Source organism: Hylaeus anthracinus, unplaced genomic scaffold (genome assembly GCF_026225885.1).
Source record: "Hylaeus anthracinus isolate JK02 unplaced genomic scaffold, UHH_iyHylAnth1.0_haploid 11985, whole genome shotgun sequence".
NCBI lineage: Eukaryota > Metazoa > Arthropoda > Insecta > Hymenoptera > Colletidae > Hylaeus > Hylaeus anthracinus.
In genome coordinates, this window is record NW_026534333.1 from 11,372,149 (window position 1) to 11,396,906 (window position 24,758).

At 35.9% G+C, this 24,758-nt stretch overlaps 2 protein-coding genes across 4 annotated transcripts in view; one reads left to right on the forward strand and one right to left on the reverse strand.

The window, feature by feature from the left end:
- Window positions 1-24,758, reverse strand: part of LOC128886639 (probable glutamate receptor) — a 39,025-nt gene that overhangs the window by 4,374 nt on the left and 9,893 nt on the right. The window contains exons 2-6 of one of the 3 annotated variants that reach the window (XM_054141700.1): window positions 6,562-6,655; window positions 6,195-6,484; window positions 3,427-3,590; window positions 1,839-2,183; window positions 918-1,033 (exon numbers count right to left, since the gene is read on the reverse strand). In XM_054141700.1, coding sequence (XP_053997675.1) covers window positions 918-1,033; window positions 1,839-2,183; window positions 3,427-3,590; window positions 6,195-6,363 — 794 coding nt within the window. In that variant the 5' untranslated portion in view covers window positions 6,364-6,484; window positions 6,562-6,655. Of the gene's footprint in view, window positions 1-917; window positions 1,034-1,838; window positions 2,184-3,426; window positions 3,591-6,194; window positions 6,485-6,561; window positions 6,656-21,979; window positions 22,069-22,175; window positions 22,433-23,126; window positions 23,139-24,758 lie in introns of those variants that run through there. The other 2 variants (XM_054141702.1, XM_054141701.1) reach the window with 2 other exon arrangements.
- LOC128886644 (putative inorganic phosphate cotransporter) overlaps window positions 18,668-24,758 on the forward strand; it is a 52,990-nt gene continuing 46,899 nt past the window's right edge. The window contains exon 1 of the mRNA XM_054141714.1: window positions 18,668-19,210. Within this exon, the coding sequence (XP_053997689.1) occupies window positions 19,126-19,210 (85 nt within the window). The 5' untranslated portion in view covers window positions 18,668-19,125. The remainder of the gene's footprint in view (window positions 19,211-24,758) is intronic.

Genomic DNA, 24,758 nt, shown 5'->3' on the forward strand with positions numbered 1-24,758 from the left:
GGGTTTTCGCTTAATATCTCCTTAACGAAGCCCCATCCGACATTTTTGCAAAGGAAATTGTTGTTCAGAATCGTCTCAGCTACCCCCCATTTCCGGCTCCTCCCCGACTTTTGGGACACCCTGTACAACTAAAGGTGGATTCAGACTATACGACACGGACCGGCAACGACACATACCGGCACCGACACGAGATAACATTAAAACACGCGTTTTAATGGAACTATTCACGCTTAACACGTTGACTGCCAGACAAATATTCTTTAAAGTTTCTACTAAAATGAAATATTATTTAAACTATCGGAGACTGCATAATCAAACATTTGTCGTCGTATTTAGTCTTGTAGTTTCATCAAAATTCATGAATTTAGTTTAAATTCATTTCCTTTGATGCTTGACGTTCGAAATTAATTTCTTTAGTCGTTCAGTGGAAAGCACTGTCACCCACATGTGGGTGACATGGCGATCAACGTGTTAACAGACACCGACCTGAACGTTCCGTCAACGGGAATAGTGTGAATAGTTCCATTAAAACGCGTGTTTGAATGTTTTGTCGTGTCTGTGCCGGTACGTGTCGTTGCCGAAACGTGACGGTCTGTGTCGTATAGTCTGAATCGACCTTAACAGTATTGTTTCGGAGAATACGTACGCTAGAGAAAGAGAAAACATTACACATGTTCTGTGCTCTTTTCACTAATCTGTTCGCCTTCTCGCTTTTTTACGGATCTCTCACTTCTTTTCGGATCTCTTACACGGCGGGCGACTTGAAACAAAAAGGTGGAGATAGCGAGTTGCTTATTGCGAGACAATGCTGTAGAACTGTTCGCGATCAAAACGGAATCGAGTTCACGCTCGAACGTAGAGTGTGAAATCTTGAAAGTTTAGAACGTAGGAAGAGATGAAAGAATCGAAAGACTCACGTTGCGTTCATCCGATCCACCATGTTCAGCACCCAGGGATAATTGGCCTTGGTTATTGGGTCTATGTGCTTATTTTCGTAATCGGTTAGATGGTTGATGGTATCGGGATCCGTCATCTACGAACGCAAATGCACTCGCTGATTTATCATCGGTATCTACGCTCGTAAATTTACCGTTCACCATCGCTACTAGATACTCGATGCAAATGCGATTCCTTCTACCTCACTGGAAACGTTCGAACATTTTTATCGCGTTATGGGCAATTTTACTATCTTATCGACACTTTCGAGAAAAGATCTTGGACGAATCTTTCGTGTTAAATAAACGATCGCGTGGAATCGAATCTCGTATTCCCTGAATCCATTACGTTATAAAGTCACGTTTATGGCAATGAAACGTCGATTATTCGAAAAATGTTGTCGAACGTATAAAGGAAATCTTTTGGCGAATCATTTGTACAACATGGAATTATTCTTTCCTCGATAAGAAACACTGGTTTAGTGTATCTTCTTTACCCTACTTCATTTCAAAATTTCGTGTTAACAATATGAAATTAATTCGTAAAATGTATCATCAGCGTTCTAGATAAACTTCAAAGTTTGTAACGAAGTTCTTGTTCTTGTCATTAGATAGCACTACCAAATTATGTATTAGGTTGTCCTGAAAGTTTCTTTCGTGTTGTAACAGTAACGGAGCAAAATGAATCGTGCACAATTTAGTAACGTAACATGAAACATAAAATATCGTGCATGTATTACTTACTAATAAAGCGAAAGAAACTTTTCGGACAACCTAATGTATCAGCACTCGACAACTCCGTGTGTACGTGATTCTCTCGTAACTCCCATATTTATTTAATCGAGATAAGATGTTATTTAGTTCGTGTAATCGACATTCTACTGTATTATTATTCATAAATACCACGAGGCAGGATTTCAGGTGCGTTCGTTGAAGATTCTTCCTGCGTCGCGACGCAGGTGCAAAGTCGTTCATTCGAACGCCACGTTCCGGCGTCCAAGACCCTCGATCCTCCACTATTACGTCGCGCGAAGGACTCGGCCTGTAGATGGACTTTATTTCCATGAAGTCGTTCCGCAGCCTTCTGGTTAAAACCACGTCGCTGTCGGGAAAAACGGTCGTGTCTCTAAACATTTCCGCGATTTCGTTGATCTCCTGTTCCTGGCTCGTCGTATTTCCGTTAAAGACTCTACTGTCTTTGACCAGAAGCCACCTGATAGGCGCGGTGAACATGTCGCTGCCGTTCACCTGCGAAGATACAAGCTTCAATTTTGAGATCCAGGCGACCGAAATATTGGACATTTGGAAACTAAGGCTAGGACTAGTCGTGGAAATTTTTACATTTTTTTACGTTTAGAGACAAAACCATATTAAAAGGTTTAATATTAAATGTTCTTCGTGATTTATTTTTACGGAGAGAGTTTTTCTTAATTAGCTTTCCGATTTACGGGGAAGTTATTGTACTTGTCCCTAGAATGAAAAATCGATTTTTTTTTAACAGATCTCCATGTTTCAAGGTCATTGGAGTAATTTTAGCCTATTTTTAACAAATTGTTGGCGCGCGTGTGTGTGCGCGAGTGTGCGTGAGTGTGCGTATGTATGCACGTATGTAAACAAATTTTTCGTTAACGTTTTCTGAAAAACTAATAGCGAGATCAAAATGGTCGATGATGCAATCGATGTGTATCAATCTAACTTAGAGCTGATTAGATTTTGTTCCAATTCGGTCCGGTAGTTTTTTAGTTTTTTTAAGAAAACAACTCAATAACACAATCTAGATGGGAGAATATATATTTATGAGCGAATAACTAAACGGAAATAATATACATACATACATACATATATTACTAGTATTACATCTGTATGCATATGTTTAACACACATGTATAACACACATGTATAACACACATGTATATACACATACAGGGTGCTCCAAAAGTATGGAAATAGTCAAATATTTCCAAAATGGAACATTTGTGAGAAAAATGGTTTTAGAGAAGTGTTTTAGGGTTTCAAAAATTCTATCGAACGATCGTGTCCGTTTGACCTTCAAAGGACCGGTCAAAGTCACGTCAAGGTCAACATGATTTTTTCAACGGAACACCTCATTTTTTATCGTGCACTGTGAAAGCTGGCTATGAGACCTTCTCGAGACACCAGTTTCACACATTTTTTTTATTCGCGATAGATGGCGTTGTAATCGGAAATCGGGAAGTTCCTTGTGTGGTCCGTAAAGGGTCGCGCACAAGATAAACATGAATAGCTATATGAATTAAGCGAGCAACAATAACCAGCTAGTTTTTTCTGTAACATTGAGAATATTTCAAGTGTGTCTTAATTAATAATATCATTGGTAATTTCTTCAATTTTTAATTATTTATGAGCTCCCACAGAGTGAGTTGTCCGCTTCGCACAGTCTGATAGGTTTAGCGTTAAATATTCAAGGTTTATTCGTAGCATTCGATTAGTCCTATCCTGATTTGGAGCTCACTGTGCGCAAAATTGGAATGGCGTAGTCACAGTCAAGGTCCAGCATATACAAGATTCGGTGGTCCCACGTGTCGTGCGTTCGTCCAACGAATCCCTCGAAATCGCGATGGATCTCGTGAGTCAAGCGACTCCTTGACATCATCCTAGACAGGCTAACCGTCTCGTCTGTAACACGAACAGTCAGGAAACGTTAAAGATCGCCTCGACGCAATTAACTTATTCCGTCGACAATTATTTTTTATCCTTGCTGTGAAATTGGATACGATTAATTTTATGTAATATTTGACAGGCGTGACTGTTGCGAGGCTCGTACGATACAAAGGAGAAGTATAATTTAAGAATTAATGGGATTGGCTTCAGAAGAGCATTCGAGAGCCGTCACGACTTCGCTCTCGAAATGTTAATTCTAGAAGCACGATCGCGTCGCTAATAAATTGCGTAATTCGTGACGAGTTTGGGAATTCGAAATAAGAGTCACGGGAGCGAGTAATTCTTTTCTTATTTTTGGTTGATATGCTTGTATCCGGACTGACATTCGCGAAGGTAAAAATGTGTTTGCGTAAAATTATCGCTAGAACAGATATTCGTTTAAACAACGACCAGCTGTCAGTCAAAAATGAATTATTATTATTTGCATTTTGATTTATACGTTGTGAGTCACGCTTCAGTCAAACGTAATTATTTAATCTTTGAAAGTTTTTAAGGTATTTGTTAGTCACAGAGAAAGTAAGAAATGTTTAAGGCCGAAATGTCGTTGAATAAAGAATGTACGAATAGTTTACTTTATGGTGGTCTGACATCATTCTTCGCTTAAACAATTTTGCACGCCGACGGAAACGGTCGATTATGCATCGTGACAGGCAGATATTGTTAAAACATCGCACGTATCATGCTAATATAGCACCGTGATGCACATTGGTAACGGATATATGTATTGTTCGATGTTGGTGAATTGGATCGCGATTACAGCCTCGGAAGACTTACGTTGCATCCACACATGTGAATTTCTCGTGCTTACACAGCTGGCATTCGTGTTCGAAATATCACTTATTTTTAAACCATTTCTCTTCTTTTATTTAGATTGTTACTGTTTATTGAGTGGTAGAGCAACCACTGTGCGCGTTACGACATTATATGTATTCAATTTATTGTCAAGGGTTCACAGACCCTTTTCAGGAGGTTCGTGGATATTTTCATCCTAATCAATCTCCACCTTTTTCTACCTTAGCGATGCGACATTATATTCGCAAGTGTTTGGCACCGCGCACAGCGTGATATTTCAGCGATCTAAGCTGAACAAAACTTATGTGAACCAATATTTCGGAAACTATTAAGTGTAGGAACAAATTTTGTACGTGAAAATTGTGTATCTTTTAACGACAAATTCACGTATATAATTAGATTTCAGACAAATTTATTTGTATAAATTACGTATTAACATCGATACATTTTTACTGCAAAATGTTAGTCAATTTTCACGACAATTTATGTATGGAAACTACAAACGGCAAACATGGCGCCGCTCGCATTTCAACAATTAAATGTGTTTCCCGACTACTGAAAGGCTAGTCGTTAATAGTAATTTGCGTTTCATAATGTTATATCGGCACAATGAGCTCGGCGTAGTCGCGAAAAACAGTGGAAAACGTATCACGAGCTAGTGGCAATATGATATGTATGTACATAGTCAATTTGCACCAGCGGTTTTACGACCTTATATGGATTCTTCTCGCGGTGGATGACTTTCAGTACAAACTTGACGCGACGCCGACTCGTATATAGTGTATGTTTTGTAGGAAGTTTTGTACTACCTTGTGGATTTCTCGTGGCTTTGCAAATAAATATTCTTTGCAGTCTATCATCGAGTGTAGGTGGTCGTTCTTATCTGGTTTTGCTTTTATAATTATCGTTTTTCTTTTAAATTCTTATCGCTAAACGGTGACTTTTGCAAGCTTAAATGTTTTTCCTACTTCTAACAACGTTTTGTTTTCCATTCTTAATCTAATTACGAGTTCGCACACTTCAACAGACACCAGCATCCTTTTAGCAGCCATGCGAATGTGTTTCACAATGTGAAATGCATCTATACGTTATGATTCACTCGATATGCCATGAATACGTTTTAATTAGGTGTTTTATCCAAGGTATCACGCAGATTTTGTGCCATTTCTAAATGATTTTTAAATATTAACCAGAGATAGATTTTGTTTGTAAACTTATAGTAATAAAACTCAAGAATTTTTAAAAACTGAATTTCTCAAGATTAAAATTTGTTGGTTCTGTAAGATTTCAAGAATATTTACTTAAAATCAAATTTGAAATGTCTGGAAACGTCTAATTTCAAATAAACCTCATACTTTGGTTAATCGAATAATATATCAAATATGTCAGCGAATAAAGACATGTTGCTTGATCGTCTACGATACTGACTTTACATTTGAAGAAATATAATCTTTGTTCCGATGACGCGGAAGATATATTGCTTGATTAACCGCGATCCATCGTTTACTTGATTTCTGCTTGTGTAGAATTGTATACAAAATTTAGGTACGTAGAAGCTGTGAAAGAATGAATGGACGTATGGAAAACAAAATATTAATATTACTACATCAATTAATAGAATATATTTTACAATATTATTTTTAAAATCCGCAGTCTATTAATTGATTGAACGCGCACGCTTCTCAAAAATAAAAAAGAGCGAACTCGTGTACAAAATCGAACTTGAACGCATTGCTTTTTAAAACAAATACATAAATATGTAATAACCTTCGCCAAGCCTGCAGAGATGCGCGGACACCGTCACAGGTGGATACAGAGTCGTGATCGCATCCTCAACGAACTTCACAAACGAGTAGTCGAACGTTTCGTGACCCACGACTGTTGTTCTGCCATTGAAAATCCACAGCCACGCGAGAATCCACGCAGCAAAAATCATGTCCGACGAAAACGAAGATTTGTCGTCGCTAACAATGAGTTTAACTTCGAATGTGTCGCAATTCTACGACGAACCTCGAAGACGAAAGAAGGAGGTGGCACGCCTCTGCGAATAAAGGATTCTGAAACATTGACGAGCCAGCTGTGCGCATTCACGAAACGATTGCCTTTGGAAATAACAGCTCTGGGAACAACGTACCATTTTTCGATTCAGTGTCCATCGAGAAATCCCTTTGAAAATGACAGGTTTAGGATTAATGCACCATTTTCCGATTCTGTACTCGTCCCGAATTCTGTTGAAAATGATAGCGTTAGGATTAATGTACCACTTTTTGACTCGGTGTCTTTCGCGACTCCCTTTCCGCGCTACACGTAATTTTCCTCTGCGACAAATTATACGGTCAACTTTCTTATGACAACGAGCAAAAAATTGTGACAGTGTTCTAGAAAGACTGTCGCAATTTTCATAAACTTCGGACAGACATCGGTCACAGACGTCAGTGAAAATTAATAAGGTTATTTTAATAAGTACGTATTGTTGTTGAAATTTGTAGTTGTTAGATCTGTAGAAATTCCGAATAGTTTGTCTTATCATCTCAGATGCTGTAGCTACGTTTGATTGTAACTACAGTACTGGCTTAGCGATCCCGAGGTACCCAAGTTACAGGGAGCCAGTGAGCCACAACGGACATGTAAAAAAAATGTAACGTGGAAAGCCAAGAAGTAACGAAAAACGTCGTAGTGTGAAAAGTTAAAGATTGACTCAAAACAATGTAAATTTGACATGGAAGCAAACACATACGCCCAAGACTGGACCAACAGATACTTATAACTAGACTGCGGATGTTTATGCAATATAAAATGTTTGCGAACGCGCCTATAAAAATTGAACCTAAGTAGGAATTTATTTTATTCTCCAAATATTATAACACGAACTTTACTTTCAATCTTTTCTATATTCTTGCATATTGTTTGCATTTTGTAGTTTCTTGCACGTTCAAATTTCTTGGAAATGCACAAATATCCGCAATCTACTTATAACAATCCATTGTAAGACTAACTGCTCGAGCAGAGATGGGCGAAACCCTAGGCTTCGAATAAATCCGAAGTTTACCGATATATTTGTCTCGCTTCCTCTTTTGAACAGTTTTCAAAGAGGGAAACGAGACAAACATATCGGCAAACTTCGGATTTATTCGAAATCTAGGGTTTTACCCGTCACTGTGCCCAAGAAATTGCATGTTAAATCTAAATCGAAAGAGCACAGAACGTGTGTAACGTTTTCTCTTTCTCTGGCGTATGTATTCTCTGAAACAATTGTAAGGGTTTTTATGCAAATTCATGCCTATTATAAATGAAACGCACTTCAATTGTTTTCCTCTTAGACACAAACTCAATATATTTTTATTGATCACTAGTACTATATTGGGCTGTCTGGAAAGTCCATGCCGATTTTTAGTAGGCGATACAGGTCTGAATATATCGGAATGGCTGAAAACAAATAACATGTGTACATTTCTTAAGTGGTGGAAAGGTTGTGGAACAAAATGTTACATATATCATTCAATAAATATACATCAAAATTCAAATATACGTTTCAAATTCAAAGATTTTTCTTAAAAATAGGCACGAACTTCCCGGACAACCTGATAGATAATCGCAATAAACTTTACTCGACACGCACGCCGATTCGCAATCCCACACCGTTCTTCTTCAAAATTCTCTCTCTCTCTCTCTCTCTCTCTCTCTCTCTCTCTCTCTCTTTCTCCTCTCTCGCTGCTCCTATTTATGCGAGAGCGCGAGGCTCTCTCACCACGCATATTACCCAAACTTATTACCTTTGTACCTATTACCTATACGGTCGCTCGCACAATACCGTTAATTGTACGTAGTTTGCCCGGTACACCGAACACCCTGTGTTTTCTACGGGTCTCCCCTCGTCCCGCTCGAGAACAAAGTCAAGCCGAATAGCATACATCCCTCGAAATGCGTAACTCGCCGGTCCCGACCGAGTTGCTTATTTCGAGACAATACCGTGTTATCCATAGCACTCGCAATCAGCTCAGAACTTTCAAATCGTCATAGTGCGATAAGCATCGCCACCCACAGCGAAGTTGTTTCGTTTCCTCGTGGATGTTATCGATAAGTTCTCGAATAGGTGTATTTTCGGTGTGTACGGGGTGTGTGGAAATGGAAAAGATATCTCGAAACTGGAGGCTACGGCAGAAGGGGAAACCCGACCTTGCTCCCATCGGCGTGTCGCGTGACGAGTTAGTGATTGACACGTGCGTCGAGCCCACCGACGCCTTATCAACGATAGCTCGTTCGACGCCGACGGAGTCGGAGGCGGGCCTGCAACAGTTGACGTCGAACGAAAGTTGGGAGTGTGTTGTTACGATGGGCCACGCATGCTTAGGATTATTTGGCTTATGCGAGAGCTTGGTCGACGTTATCCCTCGCCGCGTCGTTGCGACCAATCATTATCAGTCGTCTGTCTTTCTCTCCAGCGTTGCGCTGCATCCAATGACGATGCGTTTTCTTTCACGATTTTCAGATCGAATTTCGACTCGAGAGCATTTCGCAATAAATGAAACACCTCTGAATTTAATTTAGGTTGCTTTAGTGAAAAACGAAGGGACATTCGTTTTGTCGCGGTTAATGTAATTCTATTGAAGTTTATTAGGTAAACTTTGGGAATAGTTTTTTTGCTTATCAACGCTTTTTCACACCTATTGATATTTGTTTACATCTGTCGATATTCAGTGATATTCATTCATTTCTTGAAATTTTATAATTCGAAGTAAAATATAATTTGAATACGGTTACAAGTAGAACCTATAATAAAACGAATCGAAGAAATTACTAAACGTACTTTGAAACATGCTTAAAATATTCTCAAAGTTATAAAGCATACATTTTTCTCTTTAAACAAAAACTATTCCAAGAAACACTCGATACACTCGGACACCTAATGTGATTTCTCCCGTTAAGGCTAGATGACTCGTATGTACATGATCGTATTCGGTCCTCAACTTCTCACACGCCGGATTCGACATCTCTCTTCTGGGATTTCTTTACGACCGCCTCGTTATCGCGAGGCAATCACCTTCGAGGTCTCGTTTATCTCGCACGATCGCGATGCTTACCATAATTCACTTTCGTCGTTTATCTGCTCGGCCGTGCGCACAGCGAAGCTTAATCCTCCCGTCTTTTCTCTGGTAATCGTTTCACGCGAACGCTGTTTGCGCGGGAGTCTTTACGAACGACCCACTGGCAAATAAAGGAACGCGCGCGATACCATTATTGGACGTAAGAAGCCGCGATGTAGACTTTGTTCCCGTTCTCTTTGCACGTTTGTGGTTGCAGGTGATATTGAATTCTCTTCCAATATTTCTGCATTCGCGTATTCGAAATTCGAACGAACTCGGATGGGTACGAATGCGAGGAGAATGTAGTGATCCTTCCATGTAGCTTTACGGGCCCCTTATGGGGGTATCCTGAATTACGAGGTCCATGTGTCTATGTGAACTAAGAAAAACCCGCAAAAATGATGAAACGTGAAATTATTGCAAGTTTGAAAAAAAGAACGAGTTCGTTGGGTGAAAGAAATCACTTTACCTCGATAAAAAAGTTGTTCGAAATTTTTTTTGTATGAATTCTCTTAGTTCACATAGAAGACAAATGTATGAAAATGAACATTTCTTTTTTTTGTGTCAAACCAAAATTACGACCTGCATCTTTCCCGCCGATAGGAGGCTTTAATTGTGAAGGTGCTCTACGAATGTGCGTCACAGTTCACTCAATTTCAATATTTCTTGTTGAAACAATTTGTACAAACTACTCAAATATTTATGAAAATAGGATAAAAAGTTTGATAGAATTAATTATTTTTTTCCACCCTAAAAAAGTTCACGAAAAACCGCTTTTTTTTAGACCTGTTAATTCAGGATACCCCCTTAAGGGGAGAAATGGGGACAAATATTAAGGGTTTTTCGTGATTTTTTTTTTTTTTTACGGAGAAGAATTTTTTCTTGTTAACTTTGAGAATATTTCAGGGATGTTTTAGTGGAAATGAAAAGTCTCGCATGTTTTGCGCGTCAAACTCAACTTTGACTGGCACTGCTTGCTGCATGGAATGGGTTAAATATTTCAAAATCATATAAATTTGGTCTAACTTGTAAAATAAAAAATGATGATACTTGCAGATTCTCTTGGCACCTTTTTATCTAAAATCGTCTGATTATAGATACAGAAAAAACATGCGAAATCAATTCGTTCCACTGGAGCTTAGAGAAGGGGATTTTGAAGTCGTTCATCTCACGGTTTACCGTGTTTGAGATGATGCGATAAGAATGATATCTAGATATTTCATTTCATTTCATCTTTTAATTTCATTTACGGTTAGAGTGGACATTTACTATTATTATTATTTATTAATTTGTTCTTTTATAAATGAAATAGCGTCCACGTGTAAATATATTATATAAATATTCGATCAAAATTGAAATATTTTAATTTGATTTTATAATGGCATCGCGCACACGGTTGGGCTAAATTAATTGTCTGCGTAGGCATGCTTGCTCGAAAGAAAACCATTGTATAAGTTCCTAATTCCTGCGCCTTTCGCGTGCACTTTCGAGAATTCAAATACGGTTTAAAGTATCAAACAAACTGTAGATATGTCTTGATAAATTTTTTAATATTTTCTGAAAAGAGCATATTTTATTTCATGTCATTTTCATTATGCTGTAGCATTCAATTTTCCAGAAAATAAATTAATATTATCACAGCATAAGCTAGCTTAGTCGGAGATCCGATTAATCCAACTAGAATTGCGACACAATCGACGTCCAATGCAACGTTTTCTTGTTTTAATGTTTGCTTCGTTAATTGTTCTTACGTTCAAATGAATTTCATATCTTCTTGTATAAAAGTTTATTAAAGAACAAACAACCTGTTACTCGTAATCAGATTTAATTATCCGAATAGTAGAAATCCCATTTGTAGACGCGAACACAACGTTCGAGGAAGTTGCAGTTTTGATAACTTACAGTAGTGCGAATACCAAAAAAAGCGATAAAGAATCCTCGTATTAACGTTTCATCATTTCACTTCGTTGCAGGTGCAATGAGCGAATTTTACTCAGGCATGTCAGTCGCGTATCCTGACTTGGCTATTTATGATTTCTTATATTTTTCTTTTTATTTCGTTCGATTTATATAGAGCAGAACATTATATTTTACTTCGTTCTATTTATTTCTGTAAATTCTATAGATCGTTCTTTCGTTCTGCTTTGCAAAAGATTTTTTACTTGCACACTGTCTACATTTTTAGAGTATCTACATATTAGCTAATTGGTCAACACCTTTCTACAATCTTCGAAATTGACACAAGTTTCTCCGTTAAATATTGATGTTTTGACGCCTGAAGACCCACGCTCGAGCACTGCATCCGAAACGTTGAAATATTTAAATAATGTTGTTTGAGAAAGTAATTTTGTTATTTAATGTACCTATGTTACTTTGTAAATATGCCTTTGTGCAGGGTGATTCTAATAACCTGAATAGGCTGTATCTTGAGCAGATCGAGACCAAAAATCGTAGATGAAAATTTTCTACAGTTTAATGACATTTAGTAAACCTATACACCCGAAAAGTGTAATTGCACCTCTTCAAAAAACGAAATCGTTTGATTTATTGTCGTGTAAATCACGAATATGCGTCAAATGTTGTATTGCACTTTTAGTTGGATTAATCTTGTAGCTAACTGAATTAGTTTTTACTACTAAGCTAGCTTCTACCGCGATAATATTAACTTATTTATTGAAACCTCGGTATCACTGAAACGTACATTATCAGCATTTCTACTTGGTGACCTGTGACGTGAGTAAAAATCACAATTGCCATTTATTATTATCTTACTTATCTTGCTCATTTCGAGACAATACCGTGTTATCCGTAGCACTCACAATTAACTCAGAACTTTCAAATCGTCATAGTCACATGTCCCACTCTGTCGCCTTACCTCTTGGACTACACTTACAAGTGCTACAATTAGATAACTTTACAATTCTATTGTTCCCAATTTAATTGTACATTCACGTAAAAATGAATTAATTTGCATTAATTTACATTAAAGAAGCATAAGTGCTCCTGCGGTGCACGGGTTCGTGAAATTGTAGGAATTCTATATAGAATCGATTCGCCGTTTGGAAATGGAGCGAGAAGTCCTTTATCGTTTTGCAATCTGAGACTTTGTTACCGGGATATAAATAGTTAAAGTTTTTCAGTCGTGGTTCCGGGTTCGCGCTACATTCGCGCTACATTCGCAGTCAGTCAGCTGATCGCGTGGCAGCGCAAGCACGTGCCTACACGCGAGAACCACGTGACCGTGATGTCCTCCCGCGTAAAATCTTTAACGGACTCGTATCTCGACAACGAAACATCCGATTTCAAAATGAAAAAGAACATTCTGTTTTTTATTGATCCTTCTTCGTTTAAACGATTTTTAATCTAACCGATGTCTCTAAACTAGAAGGCTAAAGGACGCAATTTTTGCAACGATCCATATTCCCTCAGATTCCATTTTCCCAGCAACATTTACCATCGACAAAATCTAAAGTTTACCAGCGATAAGTGCGACAGCGCGTCGATCAATGGACAAAAATCGAGAAATGATGAATGTGCTAGACCACAATCCACCATTTTATTTCGTTACCTAGATGTCAATAGCTTGAAATTGTTTGTGGTTGCTAAGGAACCGCACTTACTTATAGTTATATGGCTACCTAATCGTAGCATATTATCACGTTCAGTTTCAGTTCGCGGTTTACGATAGTACAATTTACTTGTTTTTTTTTTTTTCACTTAGTCTGTAGTAATATTCATTCTTCATAGCTCGTTTTCTCTGTCATGGATTCCACTGTTATGGGTATGTTTATTTCATAGCTGTTGCCTATATTAACAGTTTACTGATTATGAAAAAATTCTTATGCGCGAGATTCGAAATTGAATTTTCAAATAGACTTAAAAAAAGAAACGTAAAAGAATGTATCAGTGATTCTTATATATTTGGTTTCTCTAACTTTATATTTCATGTAAACAATGTCCACTTTTGCTACTACCTGCTAATATTTGAGAAATAAATTTTTTTTAGAACGAGTCGTTAAAATCAAGAACATCGAGATTGCTGAAAAGTGGATCTCGATAGAGCAATGTAACAAAGCTAGCGGAATAAATATTGATAATAACCATTATAAATGACATAATAGTTAATACAAGAAAGTTATAAATAAAAAAAAAATAGAAACATATATTCGTTGCCTGTTATACTCTTAAATAATAGTTATAAAATATAGTTTAATTTAAATCTATTGTTCGTTTATTTTACATGTCGATATAAAATTATTAGCGATGAGCTATTAAATAGCCACGTATAGTTTCATTCTTTTGGTTACCAGAATTAATAAAAAAATGTCATATTTACTTATGTAAACATTTCAGTGAAAATGTTTTAGCCACAAATGTTTATCTAAATCCATCTTCTATGTTACCAAGCACGAACAAGTAAACAAAAAAATAGAAATATTATTTTTCTACACGTTTGCCTATCATTCGCCGTACTGTGGCACGTAGCTAATTTGCCGTAGCCCCAAAGCCAACTAGATAGTTTGTCGACCCACCCACGAGGTCACGACTAGTTCTTCCTATTCCTATATAGTGGGCACGTTGCTAGAATGACTGATTTCCATCAAACGTTGGTCTCGTTAACCGAGGCCGTCCGTGTTCGGAATAATTCGTCGTGTTCGCGGTGTTTAAATGATATTTCGGGGTCGGCGCTCGAAGCTCGTTCGCCTCGATCTTACTCTCGTTAGCGGTGTAATCGATATTTGTTCAGGTGCAACACACGCATCGGCATGCACGTTCTCGAACTTTCCCGTGGCTCTCTTCGCATGGTTACTCCTGTACCTGACGCATCTTGCTTTATAATGACTGTTTCCAAGAAATTCAAGAGTTTATTAGTATCATTATTGCTATGTTACTGTTATTACCGATAGACTACGAATTTTACGCATTTGTGATGTTAACACAATATAATAGACACATGCTAAATATTATCAAAAGATATGTGCAGGTATGTAAAATGAAATAATAATATTATTACAATAATTGTATGTTTTCTATGTTATTGTACGTCTTGAATGCATGAAATCCTCAGTCTGATTATTAATATTAGGTATAGAAATTAATTCTATGTCTTCATAATGAAGGCAGACGTGGTATAGTTTTTCTTTTAAAGTAATAATGGTGAGATTATAAGAGAAAGGCATAACCAATCATTTCTACACCTAATGTTATTACATAGAGAATAGGCAAGATAAAAAAATACCTGTCTTTACAAATTCATTTGTAGATATAGGTATAATCTTGTCAGTAACAATTGTAACAATAACGTGAACATTAGTTTGCTACGTACAAGTAAGAAAGAAAAACTATAGGATTATGATAACTGCATTTCTTCACAAGTGACTTTATCAGGGTTATAAATCTCGTATAGCCAATAAAACTTTGTAATCGTGGAACGAGTAATCTAATACTATGATACTATAATAATATCGTTAATCACAATTGCTGAGCTAATTACATTGTTATAGAACTAACAAAGAAGATAGAGTAGTATTAAATAAAAATTACTTGATTCTAAAAGAATCGTTTCTTTATTGAAATGGTTTCAAACAACTGTGATTTGTTGATAGTGTAGACTACTGTAGACGAAAGAAAAATGTAAACAATAATATACGGAAAAGTATTATTCCTATTCCTTCTCTGCAGTTTACAATTTTCTGATCTACAATAAAATCACACGTATTGTAAAATTATTTAAACAGCGCTCAAACTTTGTTATCGAACGTGCACAACAAAAGCGATGAAATACTTTTGAGCGGTACTCTATAGCTAAATTCTTGAACAGCAGTACCACGCCGTGACAAACGTAATCCATGTTCTGTGAGTCACTAAATAATACTCTTTGTATTTTGAACCAGTCGCCAATAACTTCAATTCATCTGTCACCACGTGGGACTGCTGCGTAAATGTTAAAGTACATTGTCATGCAAAAGTATTCGATCACTCGGTATATACACGCTCGATAAAACAGATAGAGTTTGATTAATATTTTTAAGAAATTTACAGGCCATGTAATTATATTCTTTTATATAAATTTATATAAAATTTTATATTTATTATTTTATATATATATATATTTTTTATATGGGATAATTTTATATAAATATTATTTTTCATTATTACTCTCGGTTGTTCGATGACGTCATTGTTCTCGAATTCTCTTGAATATTTGACGACGTAATCATTCTCGAATTCCCTCGAATCTTCGATTACGTCGTCGTTGTCGAATATTCTCGTATTTTTATTATTATTACGATATATAAAATTAATAGTTATAGATAATAATAATTACTACTTAACATCACAGACGTATAATTAAATAGGAAAATAGATAAGAGAGCACGCATAATTCGCCATTACAGCACGGAACGTGCATAATGTCCAGACGGTAATAACTGAAAAAGGTAGAAAGTACTAGAACGTAATTGGAGAAATTAAATCGAAGCGGAGAACGGGAAAAGTGAATAAAGCAACCATAATAGTCTCTTCGACAGGTGTTATGCTACTAGAATTATATAAAAGCCTCGAGCTGAATGAGAACGAGTACCTGAAACTGGAAAAACCTGCCATCTTGAACACACGTAAAATAGCCCATAAATTTAAAGGTAATCAACCAGTCTACCATACACGACACGTTTAACTCGCCATTTTCACTCATTTATGTCCATCTATACTTGTTGATTCATCATTTATTTACTCTAGAATCAACGTCTTTAATCACTTTGTAATATTTGTATTAGTCCAAATTATGGTCTATTTATATTAGCCGCAGGACAAGATATATTAAATTAAGGTGTAACAGCCAATTGAAGTTAGGTTTATATGACAGCTTTCAGCTGCACCTGGTTTCTTAGCACTTGTTTCGTTTTCTTTACTTTGTTCACAAAAATGTAAACTAAACGAATATACTAAATACTTTGAAGTAAAAAACAATTTGTACGCTCGAAATTTGTGGACGAAGAATTTTTTAGATTTAATTTCTCTGTCACATACGTGTACATTTCCTTTCTATCTTTTTTTATATACTTTTTTTTTTTAAATACTCATTAGAAGCGTCAAGAAACATTTACTATTACATTTTCCAATGAAATAATCACCAACATCGTAACGAGATTAATAGGTGTCGTAGATAAATGTTAACCTTGAATTTTTGTTTATTTCTGATTAAGTAATTCGTCCATCGACAGATTAAAACTGAAATAATGGTAGCTAAATAATGAAACAAGAATGACGATCTGTCTGTTATTTGGCATTACGCGAAGAACCATAATCCACAGTTTCTCGCGACCCAAAACAAACCAGTTTTGTTTACCAAGCTTATAGGTGACCCGATCGTCACAGATTCGAACTTCTCAGAATCGAAGTCCTGACTTTCGCTGGTGTGTCGCAACAAACATGCGTCGACCATACTCGACGTTACGAGAAAAAGAGTTACAGGATCCAGATTTACAACTACGAAACAGTGAGTCATCCGTTCTTAATCTTTTTAAATCCTCGCGATTTAAAAAGATCCAGATTTATCGATACGTTTATTTATTTATTTAGACGTTGGTGCAAACTAACCGTATACATGTGAACATTGTTTAAAATAAGAATTGCGAGTTCGTAAGACTTAATTTAGATTGTCCGACGAAGATCTTTTTTTTCCATAAGATTATATTTTCTGACATTTGAAGGTCACAGATGTTGTTTTCTAAATAGCATGACGTATATCCAGCTATGCAATATTGTGCTCGATAAAAATAGACAAATTCAGTCATGCATAACATGACCTTCGAATGACCCTCTAAGGATTTACCCGTAATAATTTAATGTACAGAGTCGTAATTATATTTTACTATAAATTTACTATGATTACTCTCTTACTCGCACGATTTTTAATCTAACGAGAAAGTGGCCAAGATAAGAGATTTCGATAAAGAATGAAAAGCTAATAACTCGATTTTCAATCCATTACGATCAAGCCCGTAAAAAGCTTCGTAAATATTCTAATCAATTTTACTGGACGATGGCAATTGAATCAAATGATCAAATGTTGTTGAGTTTATTATCGTAAATCTACCAGATTCCAAATCGGGATGAGAATCTACGTAATTATATTTAGTTCATAATATCTGCGATCATTTTTGGGATTATTAATCTCATCAAGTGATGACGATAGTATCGATTATAGAAGTTTGTTGATAATTTTTTAGAATATACCTTACATGAAATTAGATTGTTGAATTTAAGCAAAAGGTGCAAATAAAGAAACCATGAATGTAAGAAGTAAACTGCAACACTAGAATATATATATTTTCTTTTATGGATTACAAAAATACAGTATTTTAATTTTTTTGCGATCACTTCCTAATTGGTATATTGTCAGTGCATTTAAATACTACGTGTTGTCATCGATTGATTCGAGTCATGCATACAGATGAATTGTTGCAGCTAGACTGTTCTTAGAAGTTAATAAATATTCTACGTGCACATAAACATAGGGAAAACCGCGTAATATGTTTCTAGAATTTTGCGTTAGTAAAAATGGACCTACGTTAATCTTTCTCTATCAATATTTCTATTATATATTGCAATAATTATTGCTTCAATATTTCTATCTATTATATATTGCAATAATTATTGCTTCAATATTTCTATCTATTATATATTGCAATAATTATTGCTTCAATATTTCTATCTATTATATATTGCAATAATTATACAGTTGTGCGAATACTTATTGCTTCAATATTTCTATCGATTAATTGTTTTTTTTCTTATTAATTTCGCAACTTACATAAATAGCTATTTTGTTGTACTCTATCTATTCTAGAGATTTCCGAGAAATATGTAGAACGTCAAAAAATAAGTTAATAAATTACAATTTTACATAGTTTTTTTTTTTTTTTTAAATTGATCGACGTACGAATACTTTCTACGCCCACTGTATTTATATGTCCACATACTTGTTCCTAATCTAAAATATTCTGAAATATTATATTTCTTGGATGAAAAACTTAGAAAAATCTTGTATCGTTTCTTGTATCTTTTTATATCTCCGTTACTTCCGTTACTCGAAGAATCTAACTTCTAGTTTATTATCTTCCAGAAGTTCAGTGAGATTCCATCGACCATTCCCAACGCAAAAGCGTTTACGTGCAGAACCGTTTATCGAATTAAATCGCGCTAAGTGAAATAAATCAACACCGCCGGGTACCAGCGGTAAAGGGGAAGAGAAGAAAAAAATTGAAAGCCGCAAAATCCTTTTGATTTCGCGCTACTATACAGTGGCAAGGAGACCCTACGCTACGGTATATCGACGCGCAGCAGCGATGAGTGGTGGTGCGCAATGGTGGGGCAATGGCCGACCATCAGTGGGGCGCGCAACTCGCGATCTAATTGGTCGAGCGGTGCGAGGTGTTCGCGGCTAAGTGTCGACAGCTGGCACGCACTCCCAACAGTGTTACCGAGAACGCCGCGCGAACTTTTGGCGAGAGCCGTTACGTTTCGCCTATCGGAGATCGAAATTCAAGATCTATCGAGGACGGACACTCGAACGTGCATACAACCGATAATTCTCGACGCGAAGTATCATCATGCACAACAACGGCACCGTGGTGGACCACAAGTCCGAGGTCAAGAAGCCAGAAATCTTCGAAACCGAAGTGCCAGTACCCTCTGGTAAGTTTTCGTTTACGTTTGACGATCTATCAATTGACACTTTGAGAAGTCGAAATATCACCTTCGATGTGTTTGTGAATTACTCTGTTTGAACAAAATCTTCACACGTTGCGTTGAAAAGCTTCGATACACACAGCTCTCTGTGTTTTGATTTTTTTTTTTTTTTTTTTATTTTTCGCGGAATTGGCCAACGTGGCTTCTGAAAGTATCGAATCGTCGAGCAGCGAACTGTTTGCGTGAAATGAATTGAGACGATCTGTTGATTTACGTGATTGTTATATGTATCAGGTTGTCCCGAAAGTTTCTTTCGCGAGTTGCACTCAATTATTTTCTGTGGTCGTGTTTATATAAATAGACAATCTAATTTCATAGATATTCGTGTTGTAACAGTAACGGAGCAAAATGAATCGTGCACAATTCAGTAATGTAACATAAAACATAAATTATTGAGCATGTATTACTTATTGATAAAGCGAATGAAACTTTTCGGACAACCTAATATTTGGATGCTTTTATTGAAATAGAGGACAATATTTCGGACGTGATTTAAGAATCAAGAAATTGAGAAAAATGCTAGGAACATTATTACTTTTTTTGAAGTTTCTAAACTTGTATTTAAAAAAAGAAAACAATAATATATGACATGTGAATTCTGGGGACAAAATGAATTCGTGTGACATATTTAAGAATCAAAAAATTGAGGTGAATACTAGGAAAATTATTACTTTTTTGAAGTTTCTAAACTTGTATCTAAGAAAAGAAAACAATAATATATGACATGTGAATTCTGGGTACAAAATGAATTCGTGTGATATATTTAAGAATCAAAAAATTGAGGTGAATACTAGGAAAATTATTACTTTTTTGAAGTTTCTAAACTTGTATATAAGAAAAGAAAACAATAATATATAACATGTGAATTCTGGGTACAAAATGAATTCGTGTGACATATTTAGGAATCATAACTGTATGATTTGGCAATTTTCCAATAAATTTCGTTTACATAGGTTATTCTAAACAACGTATTTAAATAAAAACGAAAAAAGTAAACTCTTTACAAATACACGTGCACACGTTAGCTCTTAACGGTATTGATCTCTAATATTTAAAGCGTGGCAGTTTTCTTTTTTGTTTGTAAAAAACTTAAAGCTTCACATGCTATGATAGCATCGAAAGGTGTATTAAAATTAACCTTAATAATCCCATCTTACTAAATTACGTAAATGTAGTATTTTTAAAATCATCCATGGACGTGTGCACCTGTGTTTCCAATAACAACAAAGAAATAACACTTTTTCTATCCAATCGTAACAATCATGATTATTTTATCGTCATCAATTCACTGATAAACAAACATTTCTACCACCTATTTCACGTTATTCGAGGTTCAATAAATGCAACTGAATTAAAAAATAAAAACCTATTCGTAAACTGTAATTATCACAGTAACATTTATTGATACATTTGTAGTATAAAAGACGTTTTTAATATAAGCCAACACATAATAGATTATACATCGACGATTTGTGTAGAGCCAAATGTGATCTTAACAATTTGCAATTACTCACATAACAGTTAACAGTTTTCAATAATAATTTTTCGATATTAATGGAACTGTCAAAAATAGTCAGTTATTAATGGACCAATTAACGATTCGTAAATTTTTATTAGCTTAACAACTAACAACTTTCAATTCACTCTTAACTTAACAATCGAAACGTTTGATAAAAATTTCGTAGTTGAAAACGTAGATTTGTCACTTTGTTTATTTATTCGTTTGTTTAGTCACTCTTCTGATTTTCACTTGAAACGTCTTAGTACGTTGTAAATCTTGTAATCGGCATTCCGTTCTGCTCTAACGGTGAAACTCGCAAGATTCTCGAGCCAAAGAAAATATTACCGCCACTTTACGTAACGAGAATAATTTGCATAACTATAGCAGTCCCGATTACCTCGGATTAAATGCGTACGACGAGTGAACCTGGAAAATTATAACAGGAAGAGAGATTTCCCTGAACGGTGCCTCGCGAAAATTGATAAGGCTAAGGCACATACTAATGACTTTTCGTTGATTAAATTGTTTACTTGAACCGAGCATCGTTCACGATTTCTTAGTAACAAAAGCAAATATTTGGCAATCTCTGAATAAGCATTATTTCCTATGTTTGCAACATTACAATTACATGTTTGTCATATTTGATCAAATATAACGGCTAATGTTATGATTTAAACAACTATATTTGATCAAACGTGACAAATATAGTTATCGAGTGGGTATCAGAGAAAATTTCCTTTGGATTGGACAAAAATAAAAAGGAGTTAAAGGAAAATCACAAACACACAGATTTCGTATTAATAATTATGTCCGCACGAGTAGATACCTACGTTTTTAATGTCACATCGAGTCATTATTCAACTCTTAACCTCTTGAGAAATATGGCACATATGTGTACGATCATAATTTACTTTATATAGAATTTAAAAATATACCATATCAAAGTGAGACAGCACATTCGTATGTTTAAATCGATTTACAGACGAAAACAGAACAAAAATCAGTTTAAAATTTGTCTCTCGAGAGGTTAAGCGAAGTTAGGGAATGCAATGGTTACTTGCGCCAGTGTACCTGCTCCTTTGTCGCCGTAATCATTACTGGCGCTGGTCGCGAGTGACGACAGTAATCATTGCACGTGAAAGACCCCATTCAGCCACAAAACACTTTTTCTCGAATTGGAGAAAATTTAAAAATTATCGTTTGAAATATATTACCTCGTTAAACGACCAAACGGTCTTCGAGTTTAATATTTCTATCTTCGTCGCGAGGCTCGCCTTTGCGTCGCGGTGTTCCTTGGAAATTGCTGGAAACCAAGGAGAGACCGTGCTGAGATAGCGCGGCTTTTAGATTCGCACGGTCGCGGTGCATTATCTCCGTGCTAACGCTTGCGAAACCACGGAGAGAACTTACATTGAAAAACCATTACGCCGTTCGAAAATACATTCGATTTTCATGGTTACCATTTAGCACGGTTCTGAAAGAGAGAACCGAGGTATTGGCCAACGGTCGAAAGTGGACGATGTCTCCAGGATCCTCGTTTCGCGAAATTTTTACAAACGCTCCATCCTCGTTTCCTGAACAAATTTTATTTTACATAGACTAGTAATGGCTTGAAAAATAATTAAAATTTAAATGAAAGCATGTCTTATCTAAATGATATAATGTGTATACACGGTCTGTCTAGAAAGAAAGTTTTTACACACACGTTTATTTACTCAAAATAATCTCCCTCTGCGACAATACAGCGTGTAGACCGCGTAATTAACATTTCGAAGGACCTTTTCAGCTCCTGTTTTGGTAGCCCGTTTGGCGGTTACAGCGGCCTGAGTCTCCGAAATATTGCTATGTGTCCCTTTCATTGGAATTGGCATCGTTACCTTTAATCGTTCACCCTACTCGTCTGATCTGTCTCCCTGCGATTATTTTCTTTTTCCAAAATTGAAAATTCCAACGGGAGATTATTTTGAGTAAATAAACGTGCGTGTAAAGACTTTACTTGTACTTTTTCCTTTTAATAGCAAAAGTTCGGTTTCTTTTTAGACAGACCGTGTATTATTGTTCATATTTCGTATATTTTTCGCATTTGTGCACATTTTCATGCATTTCTCCATATTTCCATTTGCCATAAATGCATAAAGTTTAAATAAAAATATTTACCCTGAATTTTGTTACGTTAAATAACAACGAAACACGCAGATTGTTTAAACATATAGTTTTCAAGTAATATATGGAATGTGTGACTGAAGGAAGAATGATATGCTTACCTTAGAAAGGCACAGAATTGATTTCAAATCAAATGCATGAATATATAAAATATAAATAGTAAAATGCACGATACAACGTTTAGGAGACAAAACATACCTTAAGTTTCGGTTCTCCATCTATGCGTATAAAATTTGCATAAACGTCCGCGATTCTTCGAGACTTTTCGAGTACATTGCGTGTCGCGACTGCGAGCCAAAGAGAAGGCACAACGCACAAAGGTGAATTTTACGATTAATCGAGCAAGGTGTGTTCGACGTGCTCGATATGCACAAGTAAATCCCAAGGATCGCGATCTAGATGAGCCGTTTTCAAGGCGCGAGCATTAATAATAGGTGAACTCGATTCTCGCACGAGAAGACCGAGACCTTGGTAGTCCTTTCGGTTCGTCGCTCGACGGAAATTTAAATGGAAGGGTTGCAACTCATCGATCGAATGCGTATGCGTAGAGCAACGTTGCGTGGAAACTTGTAAAGGGAATACACACCTTTAGGCGCGTTTCGTAATCGAAAAATCGTGCCGCGCGACCTATTTACTGGACTATTCCACGCTCGAATCGTTTGAACAAACTAAATCGCTTTCGATTGCTTTAACGTTGCTGGATGGTCACACTCGCGACTCTTGATGCGAACGTTCCTCGAAAAAATGCTTCGAATCGCGCGACGCGTGTCAGTATTGGATTTCGTTCATGAATTAGAATCAAAATTCGAACATTTGCCCAAACTCGACTTTATTTGGACAATTTTTGATTATAGGTCATTTATAGGTATTCTGAAACCGTTAGAGTTACGTATATGTTTAACGACGCGAAACGATATAAAAATATTTATCTTGCGTTACACCAATACTGAACAAAATCTGGAAGATCGTGGTTGATATTAGAACCACGTGATAGAAAACGTAATAGGGACAGACAACGTTCAGTAAATTATTAACCGACTTCGAAAAAGGAGGAGGTTACTTAATTCGACATGTATATTTTGTTATATTATTTTATTAAACTTTAAGTAAACACAAAATATAAAATATATAATCGTATAGTATATGTTACTATATGTTAAACATAAAACACAAAATATATAATCATTTTGGTAACAGTATGTATATAAAAATTGTTACATTTATTACGTTTTCACGTGTTTCACGCAATATACAATATATATATATATATATATATATATATATATATAATCATTTTTTATACAAAGAAAGAACAGTATATACCAAAAATATATATATATATATATATATATAATAAGAATATATATATATTCTTATTATATATATTAGAATATAAGATAATAAGAGAATATATAAATATATATATATATTGCGTGAAACACGTGAAAACGTAATAAATGTAACAATTTTTTTTTTTTACTTTTGTAACTTAACTGTGACATCGAACAAATGAATTACCCCCAATACCATACCGTTATTACGGTACCATCTTCGAAGTGTTCGCTAAAAATGATTCATCTTTCGCTCGAGTATGTGTCTCTTTGTTTCCCTTTCGTTTCCAATTTAAGTCACCTGTGGACTTTGTCTCACTTCTTCGCTAGATACGCAGATATAATATAGTCACGCTCTTACCGAGAAACGCACGTGCCCGTTATGTTGCACTTATAGTGTAACTGATTTAGCGCGAAACGAAGATCGTTACCTGTCGTCGAACGACACGGCTGAAAAAAACATCGGTGGTTCGTTGCTGCGACCTACAAGCGAGTACAA